The sequence below is a fragment of the Chlorocebus sabaeus genome, chromosome 14 (assembly GCF_047675955.1).
Source record: "Chlorocebus sabaeus isolate Y175 chromosome 14, mChlSab1.0.hap1, whole genome shotgun sequence".
Taxonomy (NCBI): Eukaryota; Metazoa; Chordata; class Mammalia; order Primates; family Cercopithecidae; genus Chlorocebus; species Chlorocebus sabaeus.
In genome coordinates, this window is record NC_132917.1 from 90737349 (window position 1) to 90761171 (window position 23823).

The 23823-nt window shown below is 40.8% G+C and overlaps 2 gene segments (V, D, J or C); both read right to left on the bottom strand.

Moving 5' to 3' along the window:
- The window catches only part of LOC103241327 (immunoglobulin kappa variable 2-24-like), a 978355-nt gene that overhangs the window by 570244 nt on the left and 384288 nt on the right, over nt 1-23823 (bottom strand).
- LOC119618178 (immunoglobulin kappa variable 1D-13-like) lies at nt 15535-16298 on the bottom strand. The segment is given in 2 exon segments: nt 15535-16098; nt 16223-16298. Coding segments are annotated over 2 exon segments (378 nt in total).

Here is a 23823-nt window from a genome sequence, read left to right on the forward strand (position 1 = left end):
TGTATTACCACCAGGAAATAATTGAATTGAAGCCTGTGACTGCTTGATGAAGGCTGTACAAAAAAGGGGGAAAGAAAAAGGACACAAAACACAATATTGTAAATGGAAAGGAAAAAGTCATTACACAGCCTGTAAAAGTAAAAAATTAAGAGAGGATATTATGAGTAATTTTGTGTCAACTAACTTGACAAAAGTGGTGCAGGGCAAGTTCTTGGCCTCACTCAGGAAGGAGAGCAGCGTAAGCGGGTGGTGGAAGAAAATGGCTTTACTGAGGTGGTGGTTACAGCTCTTGACTGCTCTTGTGGAGCAGTAACTTTCAGATGTTGCCATGGCAATGGTAAACTGATATGACACTGGTGGGTATGTCTTACAGACAGGTGCTTCTAGTGCCTCTTTCTTGTTTTAGCCAGTCTTCCAGAGTTGAGTTCCACCCACCTCCTATCTCATTGCCCCTCAGAGATTAGATACTCCTCCTTAATCTTAAGGGGACCGCAGAAGTGCAGAGTCCATTTTCTGTAAGTGCTTCCTGCTGACTTTATGGGTGTAGACCTTCCCTAGCATTTGAGGAGTAAAAATCTTTGGTACCTGAACTAAGGGGCCCGATGGCAGGACGCTTTCATTTGTGGGGTGAGAAGACAGAATGGATTGGAAGATTTTGACAGACCGTATCATCTTTACATGAAATTTAAAAATTTAGAAGATATGAACTTTACTAGGAGATTAAACAGGAAAATTATAATTGGAAGAGAGAGAAAAATTAATGGTCCTATGTCCACCCACAGAACCACGTTATTAATCTATGTGTTTGCAAAACAACAGCCTTAAGTTTTCTAGGTTTTATAAATGGAGGTTGTGGTGTCCACCTTTTGTGCCTGCAGGACCTCGTAAGAAACATGTTTAATCCTGGACAGCTGTACCCAACTAGTGACTTCCTGAAGCCTAACAGTATTTGGAGTAATTAAGAATATCTGATAAGGGCCCCTTTATTCTGGTTATTATTGATTCTTGGGGGATCCTTTTTGTTGTTGTTTTTTGAGACAGAGTCTCTCTCTGTTGCCCAGGCTGGAGTGCAGTGGCACAATCCCTGCTGGGCTCACTGCAACCTCTGAGTCCCAGTTTCAAGCTATTTTCATGTCGCACCCTCCTGAGTAGCTTGGATTACAGGTATGTACTATCAGGTCCAGCTAATTTTTTGTAATTTTAGCAGAGGTGTGGTTTCCCTATATTGGCAAGGGTGGTTTTGAACTACTGGCCTCAAGTCATCCATCCACCTCAGCCCCCCAAAGTGTTGAGGTTACAGGTGTGAGCCACTGCACCCAGCCAGTTTCTTCTTTTTAAGTTTTTAGTAAGACTAAGTCTTCTGGCTGAGCAAAGAAACTATTATTTTCTTTTGTGGAAAAGGGCACTATTTTGTTTTCAAAATTTTAAAAGGCCTTTTGAATCTGACCTACATTTCAAATAGGAGTAGAGCGAAGTGTGTCTGACTCCCTGTTTCCCACCATGGCCTGAATTAGATTTCTTAAGATTTCTTTGGTAGTTCCTTTGGACAAAAGGTTTGGAATCAAAAAATTTATAGCTAATTAAATATTCTAGGCCAGACAGAATGGAGGTGGGCAGACACTCATTAGCCCTTAAGTGGGCAGATCACGAGGTCAGGAGATCTAGACCATGCTGGCTAACATGGTGAAACCCCGTCTCTACTACAAATAGAAAAAATTATCCAGATGTGTTGGCAGGCACCTGTAGTCCCAGTTACTTGGGAGGCTGAGGCAGGAGAATCACTTGAACCCAGGAGGCAGAGATTGCAGGAAGCCGAGATCACCCCACTGCACTTTAGCCTGGGTGACAGAGCAAGACTCCATCTCAAAGGAAAAAAAATATTTTAAAGCAGTATTGTAGCAGGATTGATAAGGAATCAGAGAGACCTAGGGGTTGAGGAGGATATTTATTATTTAAAATAATTTTGATGATTTCTTACTAAAAGTTGTTAAAGATATAATGCAACGAAGTTTGTGGCAGGCTGAACTATAGCCCCCAGAAGATAACCACATCTTAATTCCTAGAACCTGTGAATGTCACATGGAAAAAAATTTTGGCAGACCGTATTAAATTAAGCATCTTGAAATGGAGATTATCCTGAATTGCCTGGCTGGGCCTGAAATGTTACTGCTTTTATAAGAAAGAGGGAGACTTGATACAGACAGAAGAGCAGAAAGCAATGTGACCACAGTGGCAGAGATTAGGTGATGCAGCAACAAGCCAACAAATGCTGGCAGCCACCAGAGCTGGATGAGGCAAGAAATTAGAGCCTCCAGAGAAGACACATCCCTGACAACAGTATAAAAATAAAAAACTAAAGCCCCAAATAAGGTTATATGTGTTAAGAAAAATTAAGTACATAGAATAATACTATATTGGGGGAAAATATTGCTTCCACAGACCTCTAAGACAAAACACTTTAGCATCAAGGCCACAACAACAGTCAGAACTGGAGGTGAAAAAGTCACAGGAGCTGATGAAGAAGCTAAAGGAGACAGCAATGATCCCAGGCCCTTTAAAAGGGAGAACAAGCTGAAAGTAACAAACACAACAGTTGAATCTCTAAGACACAAATCTCAGAAGTTTTAAAAGAAACTTGTTATCGTATCAAAATCAAAATTTTCTGTCTTTTTTATTTTGAGATGGAGTCTCACTCTGTCACCCAGGCTGGAGTGCAGTGATGTGATCTTGGCTGACCGCAACCTCCGTCTCCTGGGTTCTAGTCATTCTCCTGCCTCAGCCTCCCAAGTAGCTGGGATTACAGGTATGTACCACTGCTTCTGGCTAATTTTTGTATTTTTAGTAGAGAAGGGGTTTTACCATGTTGGCCAGGCTGGTCTTGAACTCCTGACTTCAAGCGATCAACCCACCTTGGCCTCCTAAAGTACTGGGGCTACAGGAACAAGCCACTGCACCCAGCTTCAAAAACAAAATTTTATGTAATTTAGCAAATCAATAACAAAGAAACCCAGTTTCAATATGCAGACCATTTTCTAGAAAGTCTACCACACACAATTTTTCAATTATAGCAGGCTTAATCATACACAAAATTTATTTCATAAATTTCTGTTCACAAACCTTACCTTGACTTACACAGACTCCTTATAACATGCTTGAACTTTCTGACTTCACCTATACAATACCTTTCTTAGAAAATTAGTCATTTTACTCTAGGGCGAGAATTTATCATACAAGATCCTTTTTCATGCAAAGTTACTCTTCCTTTACATCCTTCCCTGAAAAAACATACATCTTCCACCTATAACTCTCCTCATATCTCTCTTTATCTACTGGTTTCCTCATATTTTGAACCTCTCTTTTAATAACTTCCAAATTAGACAAAAATTATTTTCCCAATAAATATTGCATTTGTTTGACATATTTGATATATACCTAGGAAGCAAGAAATTATAAGCTGTCCAATAGACATTGGTGTTGTAGGAGGCAGAAAGAAATTATATAGGTGGATAGTGAGGGTAAAGCGAGCCCCGGCAGCAAACTTTCCTTCTAATGGAAAGCAGCTCAAAATTAACCCCCTTTCTAATATCATGCAGCTCAAAGAAATCATTTATTTTCCAACAAAAGGTAGCCTGAAAGTTCAGGCTGTAAAACACAGATTAGACAGCTGGGGCACAGAAGGGAAGTGGGGGGAGTCTCCTGGGTAATCACCAAGCTTCACACTTATACAATGAGCCCCTGTAAAACATGGCGCCTTAATAAGCGTATTCTTTTCCCTCTAGGCACACTAAGATAGGGAAGCTAAAAGCAGACTGGGGGAATGCCTAGAGCTGCAAGAAGATGTCTGGAAACAGACACAGAAACTCACCCTCCCAGATAAGCAAAACAAAGAAACACAGGCTAAGAGTAAAAGCTAATAGACAACTCTGCTCTCTACAGATAGAACAACTGGTACCAACTAAATCTTCAGGCCTTGGGAAGATAAGGCACTCCTCCTCACTAGCCTCCCCAGACAAGGAGGCTGCTTCATTGGCATTCTATAGATGAAAACCATTCTACAATTTTTATGATTTTAGCTATACAAAAAGCTCACTAGTTAAAGTCATTTTAACCATTTTAAAGCCTACCAACATTAGTGGCTTGCCTTAGTACAAATCTTAACGTTAAATTTTAGAAAAGACAACATTCTATTCAAACTAACAGGTATAGACTATGAGTGGTCTTTTATTTACAAGCCAATTTGATAGCATGGTAGACACAGAGCATATCTCACAAACTAAGTGACTTATACAAAACAGCTGGATCCAAGTTATTTACAAAACCAAGACCTGTCAACCTGGCTAAACTTTGTTTGCCCCAATAGGTATGAAAGACAGGAAGAGGTAGGGAAGGGGATAGCAAAACACGAAATAAGGAAGCAAGGGGGTGGACCACATTGCTCAAAGGGAGACCCCAGAGTTCATGAGCCACTACAGAGCTCACTCAGCAATGGAGACACCAGAAAGATGTTCCAATGTCCACTTGTCCGCCAGTACAAAAGCTATCCATCAGGTTAAGGGTCTGGGACTCCTGGTAATTTTGTTATAGGAGTTATTAAGAAATTATTTTAGGCAAATCAAGAGGAAAGGGGGTCCTTGGGAAGTTTTTGTTTTTTTAAAGCAGCTCCAGAAATGTTTCTTTTCTAGAAGGAAAGCCCCAGCTCTTAGAGCCAGGCTGGCAAGCTTTGATATACAAATACAGACCATTAGAAACTGGGTCCACCCAAACATGGAGATTCCTGCAGTCTTCTTGTCCCCACGTATGACTGGCAACACGGCCACCCTCATATATGCCCATGAGTGTAGAACATCACTGCATCCTGCCTTTGCGTATTAAAAGGCTAGGGTGGGAGGGCCAGCTTTTTGCAGCTATGCGAATTACATACCTGGTCAAAACAATCCCCTGGGTCCTATGCAAATCAGACACCACCTCCTCCAGCCTCCTCATGTTACTGGCTGTTTTCAGCCACACTTCGGGTTTCCTGTCTTTGCCTGGAGCCACCCTCCCTCCATCTCTGTGTAGGGGAGCTTCTTCCTTCTTTCTTACCTATTAAACTCTCCACTCTTTAAAACCACTCCGCATGTGTCGGTGTTGTTTCATTTAAGTTGGCGTGAGGCTAAGGACACTGATGTTCCTCCAGTCATCGGAATTGTATCAATTTTGCTAGAGCAAGGCAGCTACTTGGGACTAGTGAAAGAAGGTTAGTTCTAGTATTGACGGGGAGCCAATTCCTCTCCCACCAGGGACACTTAAGACATTCTTATTGTCAATGTCCCTTTTGTTTATATTAATAGTAGGCACACTGATTCTGGCTGAAGGGCTGATACATTGGAGGCTGTCATGTGGGCATCCTAGACACTGATCTTATAACACTTTCTTGGTGTGGGGAGCCCTGAGGTGGCAGGATTTTAAAGCAGCTGCTAATAATTGTGCTTTTGGTTATTTCTTTTTTTTGTTATCTCCACCTCTTTGGTCCTGTCCCTATTGTTGTAAACTTTAGAGGCCATGTTTAAGAGTGACTCTTACGAGTTTAAGGTCTCATAGCAAGGACTTTAGGCAGGTGCTAGTTGGATAAGGTGGAGGGGTGATTGATGGCCTTAGGTTAAAATCATAGGTTAGAGAACTGGTGGGACCTCCCTCAGACCTGGGGGACTGAGGAGACTCCGGGGAGGCCGTGCAGGCCATCTAGGGATAGCAGCTTGGAGCGGATCCTCGAGGTGTGGCTTCCTGGTATCTGGAAATAACAGGAGGGAGTAAAGGGCCATAAAAGCATGTATACAAGGGACCATTTTTCTTCTTTTTTTACAGAATAAGTCTAATTGTAAAATAGCATTATAATGTATGGAACCATGTTTAAGACAATTCTGTTGGTTTTCTAATTTGTGTTGAACCCAAGCAGAGTTGTGATAGAAAATGAGTTTCCTTTCCTTAAGCTGAATTTGAGTTTGCTCCAATTGCCAAATAGACACCCTAGTGGCAAGTCCTCTGTGATGCTCGCCATAGTCCCCTCATCTAACAAGGATTTCTACTGGACACATAAAGTTTTCTAAATCCAACAAGAGGGAAAGTGACTAAGCCGTCATTACTCTTGTCTCAGATTTCCACTTCCTGCATAGAATGTGTAAGTAGAGGTAGCAAGACGTTATGAAAGTGGATTGTAAGCAATTGTTAGTAAACAAAATATGACTAAAGCAGTATTTTTATTATTTTATTTATTTTTATTATTATTTTTTGAGACAGGGTGTCACTCTGTCACCCAGGATTGAGTACAGTGGTGGGAACTCGGCTCACTGCAACCTTCTCCTCCTGGGTTCAAGGGATTCTCTGCCTCAGCCTCCCAACTAGCTGGAATTACATGCAGGTGCCACCACATCTGGCTCACTTTTTGTATTTTTAGTAGAGACAGGTTTCACCGTGTTGGCCCAGCTCATCTTGAACTCCTGACCTCAAATGATCTGCTAACCTCAGCCTCCCAAACTTCTGGGATTACAGGAATGAGCCACTATGCCTGGCTTTAAAGCAGTATTTTTATTAAGTAAAATGTAGAAGAAAAGGTGTAAATAAAGTGACAACAAGAAAACAAAATGCCATTATAGAAAATGGTAACCTTAGGGCAGAGAAGAAGAGAAGGCAAACCAAGATTCCAGTAGGGTGTAGGGTGAGGCTCCAATCCACAATCCTAGGAGGAATGTTAATGCTGAAAACCTGGGAGCATCCAGGGAGTGGCCAACAATACCAATGCCAAAAACCCAGAGTACCCGAGTATCAGCCTAGGAGTGTCTCCACACCAAATGCCAGGAAGCCCTGGAATATCCAGGGGCTGACCAGTGCAGAAAATCCTGGAACTTCAGTGGAGTGGCCAACAGTGAGCCTCAAAGGCCTGGTTTGGGCCATAGAATAATGTGACTGTGGCTTCCTTAAGGTTGACAGAACAGGAAAATTCTTAGAACCAAGTGTTCTGCCTTAAATCATTGCACAAACATAATTAGGAAGCCAATGCCAAAACTGCAAACCAAACATATATATCAGGGGAGAAAATAAGATAAAATGACTGTTGGATAAATAAAATGGCATTGGAGGAGAAATGACTAAGAAAAGGAGCAACGAGGATATAGTCAGGTGTGCTATGGGGGACTTCAAATTGACGATCTAGCCAAAGGTCTTATTCCCTGGATCATCCGATATAGGGCAGGTGGGTAGAGGGGACACTTACAGGTGTGCAGGAGCCAAAATGGTGCCAAGCAATCTCTAATGTGGGGCCTGCATGAAGATCTCTCCAGGCTCCCCAGCTTGGGTGGGTTGGGCTCCCGTGGGGGAACTGGAGCACGGAGCGGCTGGCCCGCATGAAGCAGTGGCTCTGTGGCCACTTGCCCATCCACTCGGCTCCACTGCCTGTCAGGAAAGATGATGGCTATTAAAACAGCCTTTGGCCAGTGTTAACAGCTCTGCAATATTAGCAGCTCTGTAGCTTTGATGGCTGTAGCGCTGGTCACCGTCTCGCCCTCTCTCACTGATGACTGTCTTGCCACGTCTCCAATAGCTCTCTTGCCCATTGCTGATCACTGTGTCCATCTTCTCATAAACTTCCATCTCGTGCTGTGTCTTGCTGTCTTGTTTCTCTGCTGTTTCCACCATCTCATTGCCACATCAAAGACTGCCTCTCACCATCTTTAGTGGTGAGTGACTGGCTCAATACTGATGCAAGGCAAGTTCTTGGTTTTGCTCAGGAAGGAATGTAAGCGTAAGCCAGTGATAGAAGAAAACAGCTTTATTGAGGCAGCAGCAGTGTTACAACTCTGTGACTACTCCTGCAGAGCAGGGGTAATTCATAGGCAGAGGGCCAAGAGGAGCAGCCAGGGGCAGTTTTACAGTCACATTTATACCCACCTTTAATCATGTGATAATTAAGGGGTGGGTTGTTCAGAAATAGCTAGAAAATGGGTGGTGTTGCCCCAACTTCCAGGTGTTGCTATTACAGGGGCGGGAATTTCCAGGTGTTTCCATGGCAAGGGGCTGTGACTTCAGGATGTTACTATAGCAATGGTAAACTGTTATGGCATTGGTGAGCATGTCTTATGGAGAGGTGCTTTCAGAACCCTGTTCCTTTTTTGGCGAGCCTCATATCTGGTCCAGAGTGAAGTTCTGCCTACCTCTTACCTCAAAAGTAACAAGAAATCTGTAATAAAAACCCAGAAAGAAAACTCCAAATTTATATTTGGTGGTTACTGACATGGTACTTATCAAAATCACACATAAGTTCAAGGGAATTAAAAAAAAACTCTGAAAATTATTATAGGAGGTCATAATGTCCTCCAGTCAAAAAATTAATAAAGACACAACAAAACAAGGAAATTAAAGGCTGGCTTCTGTTATGAACATAAACATAAAAATCTTAAGAAAAAGGGAGAAAAATGGAATCCATCTGCATATCTATACATTTCATGAACACACATGGTAAAGAGTATTATAGTTTTTACGCTAACTCTCAATAGGCAATTTTAATTTCTGAAATTTTGTATGAATCATAAGGTATGTTGGATCTCTTTCCCTAACTTAAATAACATTTCCTCACATTTAAATATTTTCCCAGTTTTTAATGACTTTTTATTTTGCTTAGACTTTTAGTTGACATAAATAAAAAAAAGTGTATTAAAAGCCTACTGTTTCAATTTAATCTGTGAAATATATTTAAATTCTTATTCTATAGAAGAAAATTCCAAAAATACTAGAAAAGAGAGATCTTGCCAGAAGATACATAGTTCTTTAGTGTCAAGCTGAGATTATCTACCAGAAGAACTTTTGGCTCACGTAGCTTCCAGTACACCGCAAGAATAAAAGATGTGAAGACAATGTTGCTTAATTGGATTTGCAATTACTATTCACTGTTAACCAATTTTCTTGAAAAAAAAAGTATTTCCAATCAAATACACTGATTTTAAATGTACTGTTGAACAAACTTTTATAAATATATGCATTCTTATAAGCACCTCCAAAATCAATACACAGAACATTTCTATAACTCCAAAAAGTTTTGTCCTGCTCTTCAGAAATCAACTTGCTTTCCAACTCATAGAACAGAAAATCCTTGGTCAGCTTATTGTTAGTATAGTTACCACTTTGTTTTTAAGAATTTCACATAAATGGATTATAGCACATTCTCTTTTTTGGCTGGTGATCTTTGGGCAGCATAATTGTTTCTGAGGCTCATTCATGTCACCCTGTGTCCTCATGACGCATTCCTCTTTACTTTTGAGTACTATTTAGCTGTTTAGTAATTTCACAGTATATCCCATCACCTGCTGATGGCCATGTGGGTTGTTTCCACTTTGGGCTATTATGGATAAAACTACCATGAACGTTATTATACAAGGCTTTGCATGAATATGTCTTTATTTCTTTTGGGCAAATACCTAAGAGTGCAGTTACCGGGTCTTACAGTGAGTGTTTATTACTCTGCCAAACTGTTTTTCAAAGTAGTTGTACCATTTTACATCTCTACCCAGAATTCATGGGAGTTCTCAATGTTTCAGTTACTTGTTTTTAAGAGTTTTTCTTAATCTTCACTCAACAGTGACCAGAATGGCTAATGATCATTAAGTCATGTTTTCCTTACAATTTTCTTGACTTTTGTGGGTGCTTGACATGTATCAGTATATTGAGATCAGAATCAATATTGTCTAAACCCCTTTCAAACGCTTTTCCTAAGTCATGATATTTAGGATGATAACAGGAAATCTAAAGGGACTGTAGGTAGTAGTAACAGGCATTATTCAATATTTATAATCATACTTCTTAAGGCAATACATTTTGAGTGAAATAGCATTCAATTAGACTCAGGATAAAAAGCTTCTAATGTCAGCTCTAGCATTAAATATTAGAAAACCTTGGAGAAAACAATCCAGGAAGAGAAATCAAAGGGTGTTTCACTAGTGGAGAAGTGGTACAACACCTAAATCCTATTAATGCCAGATCTTTGCAGTGATTTCCACTCATAAACATGGATTAACTCCTTGCCTTGTTCTCTTATGTGTCTGTATGACTTCATGCTGAGGCGATGTCACATCATAGAGGGAGAAGTGCTCTTGTGAACAGAAACATGGCTTAGGAGATTGGCTTTGGAGGTGACTGCAATAGAATATACGTTTTGAAGAGGTCTCCTATGAAATGCTCTGATAAATTGTTTCTTGTGGCCAAGTGCTCAGGCTCAGACCTATAATCTCAACTCTTTGAGAAATTGAGGAGGAAGGATCACACAAGGCCAAGAATTTGATGCCAGCCTGGGCAACACAGGGAGACCACATGTTTACAAAATAAACACACATACACACACACACACACAATTTGTTAAAATGTGTGAACAATGGCATCATAAAGTGATTATATATGAACATTTGGTGAGAAAATGAGAAAATAAAGCAATGTCTTCTGAGCCAACAATATTATAATCAAGATGTTAATTTTTTAACTATAGTAAATACAGAGAACATAAAATTGTCTAAACTATTATTAAGAGTGCAGTGAAATGCACTCTTAATAATGTCTAAACCATTATTAACAGTGCAGTATATTCACTTTGTTCTGTTATTATTACTGATACTAACTCCAGAACTCTTTTCATCTTATAAAAATTGATATCTATCCCACTTAAACCATACTCCCCTGCCATTTCCTCTATCCCTAGCCCCAATAACCTCCATTTCAGTTATCTCTGTGTCAGTGACATCTTTGAAGCAGGTTCACTGGGCACTGGTTACCAACGTACTTAAGCGTGGGGAACAGAACACCCCACACAGCGAGTTACATGAAGTGGGTTTATCATTTACAGAGAAGCAGCAAGGGAACACGAAAGTCCTGGACTTATTACGGGTCAGTCCCCCAAGGCACAGGAAAGCCATGTGGAGCTGATGGAGTCGACTGTGTGTCCCCCCCTTGCACCACAGCTCAGGAACCTGGGAAAGCAGCCACTCTGGGTTTTATATCCTGGGGTAATAAGATACACAGGGTTAAAGGGCATTCTATTCTATGGGAAAATGATATAGAGCACAGGTAGTCTGTTCAGGTCAGTTCCTCTCTATCTCAGGATGTTACAATTCCAGCACATTCTACAATTATTCTTGAGAACTCTTAAAATAAGCAAGAAAGTGGAGAGAACTAAGTCAGTCAGGGTCATTGGAGAACTGTCTTGCAGGTACCCACCACCTAGACATCCCCCTTAGCAAAGCTAGCATATTGCATATGCCCACCAACTTCCCCTGAACTGAAGGTGGAGATTTATCTTTACAGATTGTTGAAGAACCTTGACTTACACAATCTCAGTGTAGGTTATTAAGCCATAGTGACAGTACAGTTCACTGGGCCAAGGAAAGCTACTATCACTGGCAGGAGGATAAGACTCTACAAAGTAGTGACTACGATGTTAAATAGGTGAAAGGGGAATCTTTCAGATGCCCCATTGTTTACAACCAGTGAGCCTGCTTTATGATCACCTCTAATTGTATTTCTAGGATACATGAGGTGTTTATCCTGGTACAGCAGACAGTGGAGGGTGTTGGTAATTGCATAGAAGGTCTATTGTGTTCCATGAGAGCGTGTCCATTGTCAAGTTGGACATGTGTGCTCATGTCATGTTAGACACTGTGGGTGTTTCTTGGTCAGAGTGAAGTCTCATGGAATATCCAAAAACATAACATAGAGTCCTCTCAAGGGTGGCCATGGTAGCCCCAACATCTAATTGAGTGACATATATTTAACTGTCCAAGAAGCAAACTGTTGCCATAGTCCTTTTCCCTATACAGGGGATCCTTTAATAGTTTAGCCACTCAGTTGCTATTTTCCTGACCAGGTGGCTGGGTTGTTGACAATGGCCCATGATTTAGTGGAAATGGAGTAAAATATAGTGTTAGGGGCAGCCTGTAAGGCTACTATCATTCCATATAGTTTGTCCCATTGGGCAGAATGTCCTTGTTCAGTGTCAGTCAAAAGACGCCATCGCCTGGCTGGATGGTGGCCACATGCATGTCTCTGAATCTTTGATTCTATGTGGCCAAAGGAGAGCTAAATAGTCCCCTATGGGTCATTTGTTCCCTTCTAGAAAGCTTGCCATTTGTTCATGGGGCATATGGATCCTGTGGAATCCTGGTTAGGGCTGATTCTGACTGTACCATTTCCATTTAATAATTTGGATCTGTTGGGCCTGTCCAGTTTTATCGATTGTGTTTGTAGGCACCAAAGTGAGAATGGGTAGTTAAGGTAGCAGCATCATGCCTGGTGCTCTAGCTCTGAGATACTCAACTCCTATCAGTTTACTACAGCAAGCAAGGAGTTGCTATTAAAAAGAGGCACAACTGTTGGCTGCTTCAGGAAACTTTTCTGTCCAAAATCTGAGTCTGGTGTACCCAGTGACACTAGAATCACCTGACTCCAGTTGTTAGTCAGAGCCCTGATGTGTGGTACTATGTGAGGGGGGGTCATTCTTCTTGGCAAATTAGGTGTTCAGAAGAGCCAGTTGCCCTGTAAATCTCAGTTACTTGAAAATCATATTATTGAGTCCCCACAGGGACCTCCATAACATTGATTTTTGAGTCTCCCTGGGAAGGTGAGGAAAGGTGACTGAAGTTCATGTTTTGAATAGTCCTCATTAATAAAATCCCCCTGCTCATTAATGGCATTTCTATTAATATTCACTTGGGAAGCATTTTCTTTTTATTATGGCTCATTTTTGAAACATCTAGTCATAGCTCTTCCAGAATGGCTTTGTCTGCAATCATCCTGTTGCATTTCTTTTAAGGCCTGATGGTCTGTCAAAAACCAAGAGCCAAGATAAGTAAAATGCTGTCGTCTTTGCAATGTGATCATCCGATGTAATCCTTGCAGATTACCTACTGTTATGATTTTTACATTTCCAGGGCTTCCTTGACAATGGCACTGATATGACTCCATCCAGCATCCATTGACGTGAGAACTCTAGTTGGCATATCATCATTATGGGCATGAACATAACGAAGACTTTCATAGGATATAATGGTTAATATTCAACATTAGTCAAAATTTGCTCTAGTTACACCCTTGCAGCTCTACTGGGTTGGAAAAATATTTTATGTTAGGACAATCATTTGGTAGGGTTTTAAAAATAAAGGCTACAAATAAATATTCTGTAGCAGGAGTATGAACTATATAAGGTCCAGAACACAATTTTTATGTAATGTAACAAAAATTATTTAAATGTATTCAATTTAGATAATAATTTTATAAATGGGCATATATTGCATATATAATAGAATAAAGGCAATTAAATATGAATACTGTATATATTTGTAGCCAACATTTTATCAAATAAATATACATTCAGTTTTATGTATCTTATGTGTATGCACATTTTTTATAAATGAAGTAAATTTTAACTTTTTATTGAAATTCTAGTTTTAATTTTGTCATTAATTTTCCCTTAATAACTTTATAATTTGATTACTAAATATTCACCTTTATACCACCAATTTAAGAAAAAATATGTGTGTGTGTGTGTGTATACAGGTAGAAGTATAAATACTGTATCAGTAGGCTTTCATGCATTAATGATTGGAAACTGGTTAAATACACAACTCAGTGACTGATAACAGTAAACATTTGTTATCATGCTTATGGATGCTCATGTTCACAATCATCTGGCTGATCAAGGAAGGGCTCAGCTGAGTGGTTTCTCTGCATGGCACTGAGCTCATCTTCAGCCTACAGATATCAATTGTCTGAAGAAAACTGCTGAACAGCAGTGACTACACATGACTCAAGATTCTTGTGGCAGTTCACAGGAATGAACAACATCCCAAACCAAACTGCACAGTTTAATTTAAGTCCAATAATTTCTAACATAGGTTCACACATTTTAAATATATTCCTTTATTTCAGTGAGTACAAATTTTTAAGAAAATGTTTACTCCATTTAATTATAGAGGTGTTTTATTATTCCATGGACAAATAATTACGTTTTCAACCTTTACCATATCGAAAATATTTGCAAACGTAAATTTGCATTAATAAGAAAATAAAGCTGAACATGTTTTCAACATGTGGCTTTAAATATAATTTATTTAAGTGGGCTCATGGGGGAAAAAATCATTTTAACTATCATAAATATCCCTTTTTGTCTCTCTTGTTTCCGATAGAGTTGCCCAATAAGAGGCCCTCCCATGAGATTTGGAAGTCAAAAAAGGATGACTCAATATTCTCCACTGATTACCTAAGACAGACGCAAGATCAGAAGTGAGGACTGGAGAAAAACCTGGAAAGATGCTGTAGGAAGCTGAGAGCAGCAGCACCCCAACCCTTAAGCTTTCAGACAACATGGAGGACCACGTGATTAATTGGTCCATACTTCAGGGGCAGATGCATTCTATTTTCTGAGGGAGCACCAGAGAATCCTGCTTCTACTAACAACCTTCCTGACTACTACATCCTTGGTTTTAAAAGGTTGTAGCATAAAAGTTAATCATAGGAATTCGGTCACTCTTGTCATACCCAACAGAGCCAAGAAACCAGGGAGGAAAGGCACTCAGGGTACAAAATACTGTTTTTAGAATGCAATTTAAATAGCCCATATTATCCCATGGTACTAATATTTATGATTTTTTGAATAAACATAGAAATTGACTCCCCCAATCTTAAAACTCAAGATAGTTACATTTGTTAATCTGAGTTCCTTTTTCGGGAAACCAACCATCAGGCCTCTAGATACAATCAAGGAGCTGAAGGTTACATATCACTGAATTGGGACAGTGAGACATCAGACCCTTTGCCCATCATGATTGCCTAACTGACCTCCTGCTTCCTGTTGACCAAATTAATTTCCTTACCCCTCCCTAATTCCTGTTTTCCCACATTTCTTCCCTGCTATATAAACCCTAATTTTAGTAGTTCAGGGAGATATATTTGCGAATGGTGTGCCATCTCCTTGGCTGCAGCACCTGATTAACGCCTGTTCCTTGGCAATACTGTTGTCTTAGTGATTGGTTTTCTGTGTGCTGAGCAGCAGGATCTTCACTGAATCCCTGGTATTTCAGTAACAAAATTCTCTGCAAGCTTCACTGCTTTGGCTTCTTGTAACCTGAAATCAAAATTTACCCACAACTTCTGAGATAATATAATTCTAGGATTCACTTTGTCCACCACTGCTTGCCAGTCTGAGCTTGCCAGCTCCTAACCCTCACTACAGCCAATAAAATTTCTCAAAAAACAATAGGTAATAATTTCCCTTTTTTGAAAAACTCTAACCTTCTCTTTGTTCTTCCAATATATTGAAGACCACTGAGTTTTCCTGTATGCCCCACTTGGCAAATATTTCTTAGCAAATAAAACATTAAATCTGGAGATTTATCTTTACATTTTACTTAGACTTCAGTACTTTAGATTCTAATTCTATGTATTAAGACAAATTTCTGCTTAGAAGATCTATAGTGCCTTCTTCTCTGTTATATGAATTCCAACTGAAGCCACAAACTAGACTCCTCAGGTGTCATGATCTCTGTATTTATTAAATCAGGCATTGTTTAATTAAAGCCAGGCATTGTTATGTCTGTGCAGCTGGGGCTGAGAAAGAAAAAGGAATTGGGATGCAGAGGTGACTTCATGTCCCCCTCTACCAACACCACCAGAGAGTGGCTGCATCTGAGGAACACTCTCAGCCCATGGAGGCATCAGGAGGAGCAGCTGGGGCAGCCCAGCCTCACACATCTGCTTCCCTGGGGGTTTATGTTCGAGTGTGTAACACTGTGGGAGGGTAACTATTATACTGTTGACAGTAATAAGTTGCAAAATCTTCAGGCTGCAGGCTGCTGATGGTGAGAGTGAATTCTGTCCCAGATCCACTGCCGCTGAACCTTGATGGGACCCCACTTTCCAAACTGGTTGCATGATAGATCAGGAGCTTAGGGGCTTTCCCCGGTTTCTGCTGATACCAGGCTAAATTATTGCTAATGCCCTGACTCGCCCGACAAGTGATGGTGACTCTGTCTCCTACAGAAGCAGACAGGGAAGATGGAGACTGGGTCAACTGAATGTCACATCTGGCACCTGAAATTGGAAACATAAAAACAAATGTCCACACAATTAATCATGTTGTAACAGAATTTCCCTGAATAGTAAAACAGTAGTGAGCACACTGAGCTAAGTAAACTGCTAGTGTCTCCTTCCTTACCTGGGAGCCAGAGCAGCAGGAGCCCCAGGAGCTGAGCAGGGACCCTCATGTCCATGCTGTGTCCTGACTGGGTCTGACTCTTGCATGAAGTCTGTCCAGCCTATTAATAAGTCTGCAGGTCAGGAGGATGTGCTCTGAGAACATGCAAATGAGCAGGGGACGGGGCAGGCCGGGTACAACTGCAGAACTGGCTCATCTCAGTAACTGAGCACCAGCTCACTGTCCCCTGGTGTCCCAGGTAAGACCAGGGTAGCACAAATTTGTCTGCAACAAATGCGTTTCTACTGGGGACTAGTTTGTTATGAGAAACATTTTTTAGTTTTTTTTTTTTTGTTTTGACAATTTGAAATATTCCTCAGTAATCAATGGAGTAATGTATTTCATTGGTGTATGGGGATTGTTTAGGAGAATATTCTTGTTTGTAGCAAATACATAGTAAAATGTTAAACGGTAGGATTCTCAGGTATTCAAAAGACTGTCATATGATTCTCATTAGGGAAGTGGGTACTTTATCCTATAATTGCAACATTTCTGTGATTTTAATATTGTTCTTTTCTAAAAACATGAAAAATAAAATTTATTGACATGATGCTATATATGTATTTCTAAGTATTAGGTAATGGTGTTATGCCATTGTTCTTACCACTATAAGATCAAGCAATTTACTACAGATACACAGAGATGATACCATGTTTTCTCAACGCACACAGCACTCACAGATCCACCATTATCAAGACCTACAGGTCTCTATAGTACCCAGAGACTAAATGGGCTGCACCTTATTCTCATTTTGGCACCTTCATAGTCTACCTTCTTTTCTGCCATTGAGTATTATTTCCCAATGTTCATCTCTCTTAATGAGGGTGGCCACGGCATGGAGCATGTCCCTGCCATGCACCATCAATGACACGTTCCTCTTTTACATTTCATCAGTGATTGGGGACATCATCCTGAACCAGATGCCAGCAACCCTATTAACATTTTTAGAAAAGAGACCCTGAATCCCTTATCAAGCAATTGCCTATGTACATGGGGAAATCAGTTGGATTCATATGAAACTGGACAGGGATTTGCACTCATTATATCTCACATCTCTAATGTGCCCCAAACGTCCCAGCCTGGCTCAGTAGAAGGTGAAGTGGGTCCACCTATATCAGCTTTAGTGGGCTACAGCCTAAGGCTGTACAAAATTTTACTGATGCTTGACTAGGGGAGCCAAATCACAGTGCTGTAGCCTGTGCACAAACTTTCCAGCTGCTTTGTAAGCAGCCTGAATTTTAAGGGAACTTGCTGATATTGGGAGAAAGGAAGAAAGTTCGATTTGTCCTCTAAATGTTTGCTGAAAATGAACTGACAAAAGAAAGATTAATAAGAGAAAAAGCAAACAAAATTTACTTAAAGTGCAGTGGGATATCATATCAGGGTGATTACCCAGATAACTCAATGATATCCAGTTGTTCATATTTCCTTTCTAGCGAAGAGGGAATTGGGAAGTGTAGGCAACCTGGAGAGAAGACGAGAATGGAAGCACATCCTCAAAAGAATAGGTAATAGCCAGTCTGGATAAAGCATCAACTTCCAAACTCTTCTATTTTTGATTCCTGTTTTGCGTTAATCTTCCCTGATATAAAATTTCCCAGGAAGAATTTTCTTGACCATTGATTTCCTTCTGGATAATCTGCTTTTAAGCAGATAAGGGATATTTAGGAAAAGCCTTTTTGTGCATTTGCTGCTTTCTAAATGCCTTTGGTTTCACATAATCATAATACCAACACAGCATAGTTTGAGACGTTATTTTCTGGATTCCTTTACTTGCAACCCACCTGCCAGAATCCTGTTCCCGAGAGATGCATGTACAGACTGAAAGAGCAGTTGACCCCTGAACAACGTGGACGTTGTGGCACTGACGGCTGGTGCAGTTGAAAACCTGTATAGAATTTTTGCATCCCTAACTTAAGTACTAGTAGCTTACTTTTGACTAGAAGCCTTAGTGATGAAATAAATAGTGATATATTATACACTCTACTCTTCTAATAAAGTATACTAAAGAAAAAATGTTATTAATAAGATGGTAAAAATGAGAAAATATATTTATTACTTATTAAGTGCTTGCTCACAGATGACACACACAGAAGAAAATATAGGTGGATCTGCAAATTTCAAACTCAAATTATTCAAGGGTTAACTAAACCAGGATGAATGTAGCAGTCCCCATCTGTAATCTGGGGCTTTCCTCTTTGCTGTACCTCTGCTCACTTCCAGTGGCCATATATATATATATATCTTATGTTCTTTATGATCTTGGGCAGAGAACTCAGCCTGTGTGCATTGCTGGCCAGATGGCCTGGAATGTTTATCTCTTAGGAAAGTTCTGTGGTTTCACTGTGTCCTCCAGAATCCATCTGTGGTAAAGATAATTCTAGTGTAAATGTATTGCCTGGTGGGGCCTATTGAGATGTGTTTAGGTCAGGAGGGTGGAGCCCTCTAGTGGAATACATTAATGCCAGTATAAACAGGGATTATGGGGCTGGGATCTCACTCGCTCTCTCTTCTGCTTGTCTGTCATGTTAAGACATGGTCTTCCCTCCTTTAAAGAACTCAAGAATTCAGGCATCGTCTTGAAAGCAGAGAAAGCTGACATTAACCTGCCCATGCCTTGATGTTACATTTCTCATTCTCTAGAAGTGTGAGAAAATAAATTTCTGGTTTTTATGAATTACACAGTGACAAGGAATCTGTTATAGCAGCTTGAAAAAGAACAAGAGAGACACCTGACAATCAGTGAGGACAGGATCATGTGTATGTCAGGCCTCTCAGCCCAAGCTAAGCCATCATATCTCCTGTGACCTGCATGTATACATCCAGGTCGCCTGAAGCAACTGAAGATCCACAAAAGAAGTGAAAATAGCCTTAACTGATGACATTCCACTATTGTAATTTGTTTCTGCCCCACCCTAACTGATCAATGTACTTTGTAATCTCCTCACCCTTAAGAAGGTTCTTTGCAATTCTCCCCACCCTTAAGAATGTTCTTTGTGAGATCCACCCGCTGCCCACAAAACATTGCTCCTCACTCGACCACCTATCCCAAAACCTGTAAGAACTAATGATAATCCACCACCCTTTGCTGACTCTCTTTTCGGACTCAGCCTGCCTGCGCCCAGGTGATTGCAAGAGGTAAAAGTCCAGTCCTTTTTAAGTTGGAGGCTGAGCTTAGTGAGGTGTGTCTTTAAAAGACCATTAGTCCGTTCCACCTTTCCTGAAGATTGAGGACGGTAAGGGATATGAAGGTTCCACTGAATACTAAGAGCCTGAAAAACTGCTTGGGTGATTTGACTAGTAAAGGCTGGTCCATTATTGGACTGTATAGAGGTGAGAAGGCCAAACTGAGGAAGTATGTCTGACAAAAGAGGAGATATGACCACGGTGGCCTTCTCAGACCCTGTGGGAAAGGCCTCTACCCATCCAGTGAAAGTGTCTACCTAGACCAAGAGGTATTTTAGTTTCCTGACTCGAGGCATGTGAGTAAACTCAATTTGCCAGTCCTGGGAATAAAGTCAATTTGCCAGTCCTGGGCGGGGGCAAATCTCGAGCTTGATGTGTAGGGAAGGGAGGGGGCCTGAACAATCCCTGAGAAGTAGTAGAATAGCTGATGCAACACTGAGAAGTGATTTCCTTAAGGATAGATTTCCACGATGGAAAGGAAATGAGAAGTTCTAAGAGGCGGGCTAGTGGCTTGTAACCTATATGGAAGAGGTTATGAAATGGCGATAGAATAGAATGGGCCTGTGAGAGTGGAAGGAGATATTTTCCTTGGTCCAGGAACCATTTGACTTTTGTGGGAAGAGATTGATAGGTGGAAGTTTCAGTGGGAGAGTAGGTGGGCGTGACTGATGAGAAGGAGAAAAACTGGCCATGAGGGACTGAAGTTGGAATGCTAGCTGCTTCTTTAGCTACCTTATCAGTGCAAGCGCTGCTCTGAGCGATGGGATCTGATGTTTTTTGATGGCCCTTGCAGTGAATGACTCCAGCTTCCTTTGGAAGTAAATCAGCCTTGAGAAGGGTTTTTATTAAAAAGGCATTGATGATGGAGGACCTTTGCATAGTGAGGAAACATTTCAGCCCATAAAACAGCATGGTGGTGCAGGATATGGGGTCAGTATAAATATTGATGCATAGTCCCTAAGTTCACTGTTCCAGAATAAAGCTGTGTCCATCAGACAGCCAGCCTAATCCCTCCTCTTCCTCCTGGAAGTCTCAAGTACTGTCCCCTACTTCCCTTAAACTCACTCGTATTTCTGAAGAACAGTAATAACCCTTATGAGCCTAATACATCCCTTCATTCTGTTAGGTCTGTTCGTCCTTACCCTACTTTTTGCAACAAGGCTTTACGAAGTCATCCACACTACTTGGACTGAGCCACAAAAACTAGTCATCCGTACTATCTTCTATCTAGTCATATTCCTATTCTCCATTCTCAACTACTTACAAATGCCCTAGTCTTGTTTACACTGCCGTTTACACTGTTTCTTCAAGCCATCACAGCTGATATCTCTTGGTGCCATCCCCAAACTGCCACTCTTAACTCCCTTTTAGAGTGGATAGACGATCTTTGCTGGCAGGGGATCCTCCAATAATTTCACCCTGATGAAGTTCTATTCTTTGCTTTTATACTCACTCTTAATCTCATTCCCATTCTCTTGCCACCCTCTACATCTCCCCAGCTATCTCCACCACACCATCAACCTTACCCATTCTCTCCTAGCCATTTCTAATCCCTCCTTAGCAAACAACTTCTGGCTTTGCGTTTCCCTTTCTTCCAGCGCCTACATAGCTGTCCCTGCCTTACATGCAGACTGGACAACATCTCCTATCTCCTTTCACCTCTGAACTTCCTTTAATAGCCCTCACCTTTACCCTCCTGAAGAACTCATTTACTTTCTAGACAGGTCCAGGAAGACCTCCCTAGACATTTCACATCAGCAAGCTGCCACCCTCCTCCACATTTACTTAAAAAACCTTTCTCCTTATATCAACTCTACTCCCCCCATATTTGGACCTCTCACAACATAAACTACTGTTCCTGTGGCTGCTCCTTTATGTGTCTCTCGGCAAAGACCCACTGGAATTCCCCTGGGTAACCTTTCACCTTCTCGATGTTCCTTTACTCTTCATCTCCAAAGCCCATCTACACACATCACTGAAAAAACTGGAGGCTTCCAGCTCCATATTACAGATAAGCCCTCTATCAACACAGGCAAACGTAAAAACATTAGCAGTAATTATTGCTTAGGAAGACACTTACCCTGTATTTCACTGTATTTCACTCCATTCTTGGCTACCTTCCCTTTGCTTGTCAGACTCTTCTCCCAGGCCCTCTTCTTGTTTACTTATACCCAGCCCCGAAAATAACAGTGAAAGTTTGCTAGTAGATACTCAACGTTTTCTCATACACCATGAAAATTGAATCTCTCCCTCTATGCAGTTACCTCATCAGTCCCCATTATAACCTCTGACGGCTACCATGCTAGCTGGATTCCCAGGGGTCTGGGTACAAGACACCCCTTTCAGCACTCCTTCTCATCTTTTTACTTTGCATCTCCAGTTTTGCCTCACATAAGGTCTCTTCTTCCTCTGTGGATCCTCTACCTACATGTGTCTACCTGCTAATTGGACTGGCACGTGCACACTAGTTTTCCTTACTCCCAAATTCAATTTGCAAATGGGACTGAAGAGCTCCCTGTTCCCCTTATGACACCGACACGACAAAAAAGGGTTATTCCACAAATTCCCTTGCTTGTCGGTTTAGGACTTTGTGCTTCCACTATTGCTCTTACTGGAATAGCGGGCATTTCACCCTCTGTCACAACCTTCTGTAGCCTCTCTAAACGACTTCTCTGCTAGCATCACAGACATATTACAAACTTTATCAGTATTCCAGGCCCAAGTTGACTCTTTAGCTGCAGTTGTCCTCCAAAACTGCCGAGGCCTTGACTTACTCACTGCTGAAAAAGGAGGACTCTGTATATTCTTAAATGAAGTGTTGTTTTTACCTAAACCAATCTGGTCTGGTGTATGACAACATAAAAAAACTCAAGGAGAAAGCCCAAAAACTTTCTAACCAAACCAGTAATTATTATGCTGAACCCCCTTGTGCACTTTCTAATTGAATGTCCTGGGTCCTCCCAATTCTTAGTCCTTTAATACCTATTTTTCTCCTTCTTTTATTCGGATCTTGTATCTTCTGTTTTGTTTTTCAGTTCATCCAAAACTGTATCCAGGTTGTCATCAACCATTCTATATGATAAATGTTTCTTCTAACAATCCCACAATATCACCCCTTACCACAAAATCTTCCTTCAGCTTAATCTCTTCCATTCTGTGTTCCCACGCTGCCCTTAATCCTGCTCAAAGCAGCCCTGAGAAACATCAGGCATTATCTCTCCATACCACCCCCAAAATTTTTCACCACCGCAAGACTTCACCACTATTTTGTTTTATTTTTCTTATTAATATAAGAAGACAGGAATGTCAGGCCTCTGAGCCCAAACTAAGTCCTCATATCCCCTGTGACCTGCATGTATACATCCAGATCACCTGAAGCAACTGAAGATCCACAAAAGAGGTGAAAATAGCCTTAACTGATTACATTCCACCATTGTAATTTATTTCTGTCCCACCCTAACTGATCAATGTACTTTGTAATCTCCCCACCCTTAAGAAGGTTCTTTGAAATTTTCCCCACCCTTGAGAATATACTTTGTGAGATCCACCCTTGCCCACAAAACATTGTTCCTAATTTGACCACCTATCCCAAAACCTGTAAGAACTAATGACAATCCACCACCCTTTGCTGACTCTCTTTTTGGACTCAGCCCACCTGCACCTAGGTGATTAAAAAGGTTTATTGCTTACACAAAGCCTGTTTGGTGGTCTCTTCACATGGATGCGAGTGAAAAGTGTACACAGACTCCAGCTTCCTCATCTCTCAGGTGGAACAGCCAAGAGGAATTTAGTCCATGTTTCCATATGTGGTTGATCTTCAGTTCTCCTGAGTCAGGTGGGTTGTTGATGTGTCTTTTACCATTCATTTTCTGTTCCCTTCCTCACTTTCTTCCTTTCCTCCCAGTGTAAATTTGCTGCCTAAACAGGAATCCTCATTGCTGTTGGAGCCAAACTAAGATACTAAAAAAAAAAAAAAAAAAAAAAAAAAAAATCACTGATCTTTTGTATGAGGGATATTTCTCATCTGAATTCTAATAATTTATTTTTCTTTGACATGTAGATTCAGGAAGTGCTTAAGTTTTTTTTTGTTTGTTTTGTTTTTTTACCAATCTATTTTTCATTGAATTTGTGAAGTGATTTTGTTTTTCTGTGTGTTGAAACCAAAAATTAAGTTGTAAGCCACCAACCAGGTGAATGGACTTCTTTTTTGGCAGAGAGATCTTCAAAGAAATCTGAAAAACTAGGTTAGGCTATGACTGGCAGGTGGATTTAGATGTGCCTCATTATGCTCATCTCCCTTTGGAGTTCAGACACAACTGACAGGATTATCATCACAACAGAGATCTTTGGACTGACGAAACAGACTCTTTGTAGCA